The sequence below is a fragment of the Coffea arabica genome, chromosome 5e (assembly GCF_036785885.1).
Source record: "Coffea arabica cultivar ET-39 chromosome 5e, Coffea Arabica ET-39 HiFi, whole genome shotgun sequence".
NCBI classification, from domain to species: domain Eukaryota; kingdom Viridiplantae; phylum Streptophyta; class Magnoliopsida; order Gentianales; family Rubiaceae; genus Coffea; species Coffea arabica.
Window position 1 is genome coordinate 38,269,273 of NC_092318.1, and position 8,577 is coordinate 38,277,849.

The window sequence follows — 8,577 nt, forward strand, 5'->3', positions numbered from 1 at the left end:
GTTTTTTGATGTAGTTGGGTTGTATAGAGTTGAGAGTTGTAAAAGCTAACAAATGAATGAAATCCCACAGCGAGTCAGTAGTACTATAATAGCTCTCTTGTAATGTAGTAACTTTTATTTGTCTTCATTATTCTCAATTCATTCACTTCATCTTAGAATTCATTTTATTTGCTACATGATCTTCCACAACAATAACGATGCTCAATGCCATTTTAGTTGGGAAGTACTAAAGTGTGGTGGAAATGGTGAGATGATTTATGCAGGGAAACTTATCGTGCCGGTGCCACAACTCCCAGTTCACAGAAATCGTGAAGGACACTCAATAATCGTTGTCGTAGCAGCAGTGAAACCACATACTTCAGCAGGACTATTCAGCTAAGTCAAGGACATAATATACGTCCTGGCAGCAATCCTACCGTAAGTTCAATAAATTATACTATTTACAGAGCTATCAGTAACCATGTGCCAGATTTGATGTGCGTGACTCCTCCCTATCAAACTCCAGTCCTGGTAGAAATTGGCATTTGTTTCACTGCTGTTATGACAACAATTATTGATTGTCCTTCACGATTTTTGCGAACTGGGAGTTGTGGCACCGACACAATAAGTTTCCCTGCATAAATCATCTCACCATTTCCACCACACTTTAGTACTTCCCAACTAAAAATGGCATTGAGCATCGTTATTGTGGGAGAAGATCATGTAGCAAATAAAATGAATTCTGAGATGAAGTGTATGAAATGAGAATGATGAAGACAATAAAAGTTACTACATTACAAAACGATTGAAACCTCTTCTGTCTCTATTATAGAAGTTACTACATGTTTTCCGAGCATTTCCCATGCATGTCCCATTCATGTCTCCAAAATGATTGAAACCTCTTGTGTTGAAACATTTGCGCAGTTGGCGATGGTTTCGCGAGGTCTGGCCACTGTAAGCTTCTGTTGTTCCAATCCTGGAAAGTCTACTTACAAGAATGATCATTACATTAGTGAACCTGTGTAGGTGCATATTTCATGTTCAAGACATTTGAAAGCCCTAGAGAAATTATACATAGTGGAGTATATCAAGAACCTATGCAACTTAGCAAAATTTTGGTGAAGTTGCCCGGCCAAAGACCATGGATTGTCAAACGGTTGGCAAAGGGTTTCTTTGACATCTGCTTGGATTAGCTGGATTAACAGTACAATAGCCTTTCGGCCATTGTTGCACAAAAGTAAGGTACTGAAGGCTTGAGTTGATTGCCAGGGGGCAAAGCATGAGAATCAAAAGGACAAGTTTAAACACTATGCCCATCATCCCAACGATAGTATAGCGATTAGCACATAAAAATTTTGGCTGTGGAGAGTGGAAGAATATACTTCTATTAGTGATAACTGAGCCTATTTATAGAACTGTTGATTAAATTTTACTTCCTCTTTTCCACTTTGATAAGTTTATTTTCCTTTTTCATTTTTCTAAATTATAATCCACTGTTTAATTAAAGAATGTAGTTAACTTATAATTTCTCTAAAATGCCATTTTTTTAATGTAAGTTGTTATTGAATATAACCTAACTTATTTAATGTAAATTTAATTAGTCATACTCCATTTAATGTAAGAAAATTTTAGGAAGATAATAAACTAGATTTATTCTTCCAACAAAACTAACAACTTTTCTTAAATTGTGTGGAAAAAAAAAAACCATACCTATCTAAATCTATTGATGTTATTGGTCCATAGGGTCAAATTATTTGGGGGGATTTCTATGGCATAAATTGACAGGAGAAAGGATAAAATATGAAAAAGAAAAACCATTAAACCATATGTCAACTCTTTGCAAACATGTATTTGATACTCAAGAAATCTTAATGACTAATTCGCCATTCCATAAGACTGGAAAAATTGGTGATAGTTTGATAAACTGACTTCTATTATTGAGTTAGGAAAGTAAAAGGCGTAATAGCATTTGTATTTTATTTAATTTTAAACAAGCAACATTTTATGGTCAACATATTTACTTTTTCTATGGTCAAGTGTACAACATGTGACTTGTTTGATTAAAATAAGAAGAAAAAAAGTGGTACCATACATGAGCCATGTTGCTCATGTGCTGTGTTGCAATGTCTGCTTTAGTGCCCAAGAACTTATAGGCTAGAGAATCAAACAATTTACAACTCATGTAAATCGTTCATAATCCTGCTGAGGTTTAGAATGTTTGATATATTCATTCCGGTTAGTAGTATAGCTTCACTATAATGTGATTTGATTAGAAAGTTGGATTGATACTAGAATCTTAAATAGATATTTTGTTTTCTACTACCTTTCTTATATGAAAAATGATAATGAGCTTTGTTGGACCAACTTGTGGTCAAAGGCATGCCCTGATCCGTGGTTGTGATCGGAACCAGCCTATCCAAATTTTACTTAAAAAAATGGGGATACCATCTTGTTACAAAATTTCTTCAATATTTATGTAATACTGCCTTCATTTTTCAGAGTACGCTTTTGATTTTCTAGTTAGAGTGACATAGGAGTCACAATTTACATATATGCTGCCTCATATGAAAGTGGTACTATATAATATATAAAATTTTTATGTCTCTTGCTCAATTTATGTGATTTAAAGAGACTTTATTTGCAATATTAGGGAGGCCCAATAGCACTAAACAGATGTTTACATTGGCAATATTGTAGTAAGAATATATTGGTAACAAGTAACAACATTATTGTTATTTCTCTAAAGGAATGGTAGAATGTTTTATGATAAAGTGATAATTTCACAAACCTACCCTGAGGTTTTCAGCAATTTCACTAAACTCTCTCAAAGTTTTAAAATTACATTTACCGCCCTAATTTGACACTTTTAGTACCCAAATGTTGAAATAGCATAAAAAATTTATTGGATGTCTTAAAATGCCCTCATCTAATAAAGTTTAATTTATTTTGCACAATTACAAAGGAATGAGTGTCAAATTTTATGCCCATATTTGTTGTTTAATGATAAACTATGATGATAAATTTCATTACGATAGACTATTTTTAATAGTACTTTATTGGAGATATAATTTTTTTTTTTTAAGATTGGAGAAGAAAGTGGCCTAATCGTCACGCAAAATATTTTAAACAAATTAAGCAATATTTGTGCATTCAGCTCCTAATGCCGTCAAACTAATTCCAACATGTGGCCTATACTATGCTGGGCTTGCCCCACAAAGTCCCAAATCAGCATCAGCTCCTGTAAAGTGTAAACAGCCTTCTCACCTTTGACAAACTTCGATCTCTGCCTCGCAACTCCCATTATAACACAAAGATCAAAACCGGAGATCAAAACCGATGAAAATCCCTCATATAAACCCCGGATGCCCCCGGATGAAGGTCCAGAAACGTTATTATTTTATTGACATTATTATTTTGTTGATATGGCTAATTTCTCCCCTCATCAAATCGGAATTACTATACTGATTTTTTGAATTTTTTTGTTTTGTATTTCCACTCTACCCTGGGAGAAAGTGCTCGAGTTCTGAATCATTGGCGTTGGATTTTCAATCGCCGACCGGTGTTGGTTCCACTATGGAGAACTCGGACTTACTTAAGGTAATTCAGGAAAGGTTAAAATTTATTATAGGAAAACTAAACCTTATGTTTTCATCTGTTATTATTATTGTGTATGATGATCCATTGTTCTGTTTTGGATTCGCCAAAAAAGGATGTGAAGGATTTCGGTGCGATCAAGACGAACGTGACAGGATTTTAATATAAATACAAGTTTAATTTCGAAATATACCCGTTTTGATTGCAAGTATACAGATCAAATTAGTAGTTTAGGGCAAATATCGGGTTGATCCCACGAGAAAGATTGGATAATTACCGGCACTACTAAAACTTCTCTATTATTTAGACGATCAATGAATTAAAAAAAATAAAACTATGCTAAACTTATGCAAGATAATAACAAAGGAAAGCTCCTTAGGTTATGGTATCCCTAACTACTCATATAAGTATTATTTTTGGATCATTAAGTACTACTATCTTGGCTAGCTATGGCGTAATTTTCTTATATATGTAAAACCTACTTTCGTAGTGAATTAACTATACTTATAACTAATCTATACCTACTCTCATGGTTATGAAATTAGCTACAAGTTCATTTCTTCTATGAAATTACATAAAATAAATTACTAAAGCCACATAGGTGCACCTCTACTCTCGTGAGTGTACTCCTTAGGTTTAGCACTTCTTGAACTAGTGTTAAATCTCAATTTTCATTGAAGAAACAACACATTAAGATCATCACAATTAATGGTACCAAGTTAATCATGATTTAAAGAGTTAAAGTGCTAAATAACTTACTCAAAATAATAGCATAATAAACACTAACAATCATAGAAAGTTCAACCAAACCTACGGCATAAACTTTAGAAACACATAATAAACTTAAAATCCAAAACTTGTATATTAACTAAATTTAAAATCAAGTACAAAAGATAAAGAGTTTGGAAAGAAATATATCCCTTGTCACATAAGTTCATCTCCTCCATCTTCATCTCCTTCTTCATCTTTGCCTAGCTAATAAACAAAAAGGATGAACTACTAGTTAAACTATCCTATAATAAACTAACCTAATACTAAGAAAATGTAAGAACTACATTTTTTCGTAATATTTCTTGCACTCTCCAAGCTCTCTTTGTCCTTGCAAGTTCATGGCAATTTATAAATGATTTAGTCAAGAAATGAGGCTTCAAACATCACTTTTACAGCTGCAAAAAGTTGTTGTCACACGTCCATCAACAGCTGTAAATTATTGGAGGAAGAAACAAGATGTGTAAGTGGAGAGCCGCCATTTCTGACCAGAATCCGGCCACAAATCTGGCCGGATTGCTCCCCTACCATTCTTAGCAATTTCTGTCTAGTCTTCAATGTTGTTCCAATTCTGCCTCAACTTCAACTGAACATTTCTTGATGATAGAAGCTGAATTAACTCTTGACCAAAACATGAAACTTGTAGCCCTTTAAGTTAGCTTTCCAATGCATCAAGAATCACCTCATTTGGATTTGTGTAGACGGATAAATGATAGAAATACCCTTGACTGCTCACTGCCTTGTTTCAGTTTTGTCCAATAGAAATTGGCTACTGTAACTCGGTTTTTTGACAGGGAAAACCTTCAAACTGGATTTCGATGTCTTCACAAGATTTGTAGATCTATTTCTTGCCTTCAAAATGGTTCAATAATCATCTCAATCCGATCATTGTAGCTCAAGTTATAGCCCAAATACAAAGATATGTCAAAGCTATCAACTTCCTCTTCATCCAAACGAAGTATATTTCCAACCCCTATACAAATTATGGACAAAATGCAAGTAAAAAGTGACAAAAACCTCATTTAATCACTGAAGAGCATTTTACACCAATTATAGCCAAACTGATCCATTTTCTTCCTACAATATTGCCAAAGTGACTAAAAATAACATAAAATATCATTCGAATATAGCGAAAATTAGTCACTTGTCAGAACGCTTGGACATTTTTTAGGCCAAGCCAGCCTGCAGACGTAATTCACCTACTCCATCATCTTTTTAAATTCTATTGGTATCCTCTTTGTAACAGCATTTATCTTCTGCAAAAAATATTTATTATGAAGATCTTTGCGGAGTTTTTCTTGTTTAGAATTATCAAACTGATTTTAGATGTAATTCTTGTACAGAAAACAATTGATCCATTGAATACGGCAGCTTCACTTGCATTGGATACTGTTGGTTCATCTGATGTCATACCTCTGTCGTCAAGTACGAAAGTCATGGTAGTAAGATGCTCGTAATTTGTTCTTATTAGTAGTTAATTTGTTTCGGTGTTCACATAGTTTGTTTTGGCATTCAAAAAATTAATGTTTAGGTGATAAGTTCGGTTTTCCCATTAAGTTCCGTTCTCGTTATTTAATTGTATTGCATGGAGCTCTTATTAGACAGCTTGTGTTAAGAGACCTCTCAAATAATGTTTCTTGTTCTAGAGTGCTTGCATGATTGGATTGAAGAGTTTTACTCTTTTAGACTTCTTGAACTGATTTTAGATATATTTTTGGTACAGAATATTACTGACTGGTTTAGTCTTGGAAATTCATTTGCATCGGACACTATTGCTTCATCTGATCACCCAACTCCTGTGTCCTCAAGTTCTACAGTTACGGTAATTAAGTACTTGTGATTTGATATTATTATTGTTTTTTTCGTATTAGAGTTTGTATAGTTTTACTTTGCCTTGCTACATTGTGCAAAACTTCTCATACACAGCATTCTTAGAACAGTGCTTTGTTTAACTCATAAGTTACTTTTTCCTATTAAATTCGTGTCTTATTAGTTAGGACAAATTACATTTTAGCCTCCTGTGATTTTTGCAAAAATCACATAACCTCCCATGATTCAAAAAGCTATACATAAACTCTCTGTAGTTTGGGTTGAACTATCAAATACACGGAATGAACTCATCGTGATGGTTCGTGGGCAAAACGTGCTTGTACTACTAGTATCAATAAGAACCATTCCCATATTACCCTTTGACCCTGATGTGGACAGGATGCTAACTATACACAAAAAGAATGCTAACTAGTTAAAGGTGGGGGAATGCAAGAGACATGAGGCATATTCCAGCAAAAGGTGAAAGGTGCTATCTAGTTTGGACTGCGAATTTTCGCAGAAGAAACGCACCGGAACCAACTCTCAAACGAATTAACAAGACCTGGCTCGATCTCAATCGTCCACCGGAACCAACTCTCAAATATAGAGGAACAGGATCCAACTCCGGTTAAATCTTTGCGCATGAAATTATGGTCTGATTCTTAAAGATCCAGACACACATCCCTCCCCAGGCCATATGCGAATCATGAACGAATTGGAAAATGCAAGAGATAGGAGGCATATGATGAAATGCGAAACGGGAGTCAAGAGGGGCTCGGGGCAGGGGAGGGTGGAGCCTTGAGATTGCAGCCCACCTGCGTCCACATCAGGGGTCAAAGGGCATCTCTTGTTTTGATTGACTGGTCCTTCCATTTCTGGTTCCAAGATTCACTCTCATTTCAGGGTTGGCACGAGCTTGGGTTGTCGGTGGCGTGAAGGATACGGTAGAATGTTATGGTTTGAAGACACAGAAGAAGAAGAAGAAGCTGCTAAGTCCTCCGGCTGCGTCCTACCATATCTCCCCAGTGGCTGACAGATTCTTTTCACAACACAACTCTTCACGCTACCCATAAATAACAAACCCCTTCACAAAACTCAAAAGAAGGGAATAAAAAATAAAAGCGAAATAATACAAAAATAAGGAAAGGAGCTGTAAGAAGAAATCCCCAAAGCAGCCAAATTCCGCAAGCCAAGATCCCCACCACCCTTATCACTGCCCACCAGTCACCAAACCCTCTCCAAAGTCCGAAGGTAAAAGCTGATAACCCTCTCTTTCTCACGACAAAGGTCAAAGCAAGGGAGAGTCTGACTTCACCTGCTTCTTTTTTGTATTTATATTAGGGTAATTTGGACATTTTGCCCACGAATCGTCACGATGGGTTCTTTCCGTCTATTTGACAGTTCAACCCAAACTACAGGGAGTTTATGTATAGCTTTTTGAATCATGGGGGTTATGTGATTTTTGCGAAAACTACAGAGGGCTAAAATGTAATTTGCCTTATTATTTAAGTGTATTGCATATGGCTATTATTGGATTCCTTACGTGCCTTTGAAACAATATTTATTTGTTATCGAGGGAAACTGTTCTTCTAACCTCGCTCCCTCTTGTCAAGTACTAAATTCGTGGGAGGAAAGTAGTAGTTTTAGAATTTGATTTGTTTTGGAGTTCATATAGTTTTACTTTTCCCTATTACTGTGCAAACCTTCTCCAAATACAGCATTCTTTGGGCAGAACTTTGTTTACTTGATAAATAATTTTTGTCATGTTAAATTAGTTTCTTGTTATTTAATTCTACTGCCATGGGGCTCTTATTGAATTTATTGTGTTAGAAGACCTATGAAAGAAATTTTTTTCTAGGGTATAAAACAAAAAGGCCCCCTGTAGTAAATCTAATACACAGAAAAGCCTTCCGTGGTTTCAAAACGTATAACATGATACCTCATACTTTGAACTAAATTGTAAAATTGATGGAATCCGTTAAACTTAACGGAAATGACTTATTGGAATCTTAAAAAAAAATTTATACCTAATTTTTAACAAATATACCTGTTCTACCCCTTAACACTCAATTCTCTCTATCCAAAAAATAAATAAATGATTTTTTTGAACTATCTTTTGCTTAATTATATCAGAGCATTTTGGTCATTTCATCCATTTCCGTTAAGTTTAACGGATTCCATCACCTTTACAATTTAGTTCAAAGTATGGAGTGTCGTGTTGTACGTTTTGAAATCACGGGGGTTTTTCTATACATTAGTTTTACCACGGAGGGTTTTTTTGCTTTTTACCCTTTTTTCTATAGAGAGCGTGCATGGCCATGTTGTATTATTGTTTAGATTCATCAAATTGATTTTAGATATATTTCTGCTACAGAATATAGGTAATTTATCGAGTCCGGCAACTTTATTGCACTGGAGACTGTTGAA

General features: G+C 35.0%; 1 protein-coding gene and 1 long non-coding RNA gene across 2 annotated transcripts; one reads left to right on the forward strand and one right to left on the reverse strand.

The window, feature by feature from the left end:
* Positions 1-710: 710 nt before the first annotated feature.
* Positions 711-1,165, reverse strand: LOC140006275 (uncharacterized). The gene is made up of 2 exons (XR_011813914.1): positions 1,075-1,165; positions 711-964 (listed from the first exon to the last, which is right to left on the reverse strand). It is a non-coding gene; the product is annotated as an uncharacterized lncRNA (long non-coding RNA).
* Positions 1,166-3,207: 2,042 nt separating this feature from the next.
* On the forward strand, positions 3,208-7,183 carry LOC140006996 (uncharacterized). The gene is made up of 5 exons (XM_072049667.1): positions 3,208-3,357; positions 3,493-3,576; positions 5,685-5,780; positions 6,065-6,163; positions 7,037-7,183. Exons 1-5 carry the CDS (start codon positions 3,316-3,318, stop codon positions 7,181-7,183), a joined length of 468 nt encoding a protein of 155 aa, XP_071905768.1. The 5' UTR covers positions 3,208-3,315.
* Positions 7,184-8,577: the final 1,394 nt, after the last annotated feature.

What these genes read in the sequence shown, in the direction of transcription:
- LOC140006996 (XM_072049667.1), top strand. Translation starts at nt 3,316, where the DNA reads ATGAAAATCCCTCATATAAACCCCGGATGCCCCCGGATGAAG. An exon ending in CCGGATGCCCCCGGATGAAG is followed by an intron (nt 3,358 to 3,492) that starts GTCCAGAAACGT and finishes CCTGGGAGAAAG; the next exon opens with TGCTCGAGTTCTGAATCATT. An exon ending in CCTCAAGTTCTACAGTTACG is followed by an intron (nt 6,164 to 7,036) that starts GTAATTAAGTAC and finishes TCTGGTTCCAAG; the next exon opens with ATTCACTCTCATTTCAGGGT.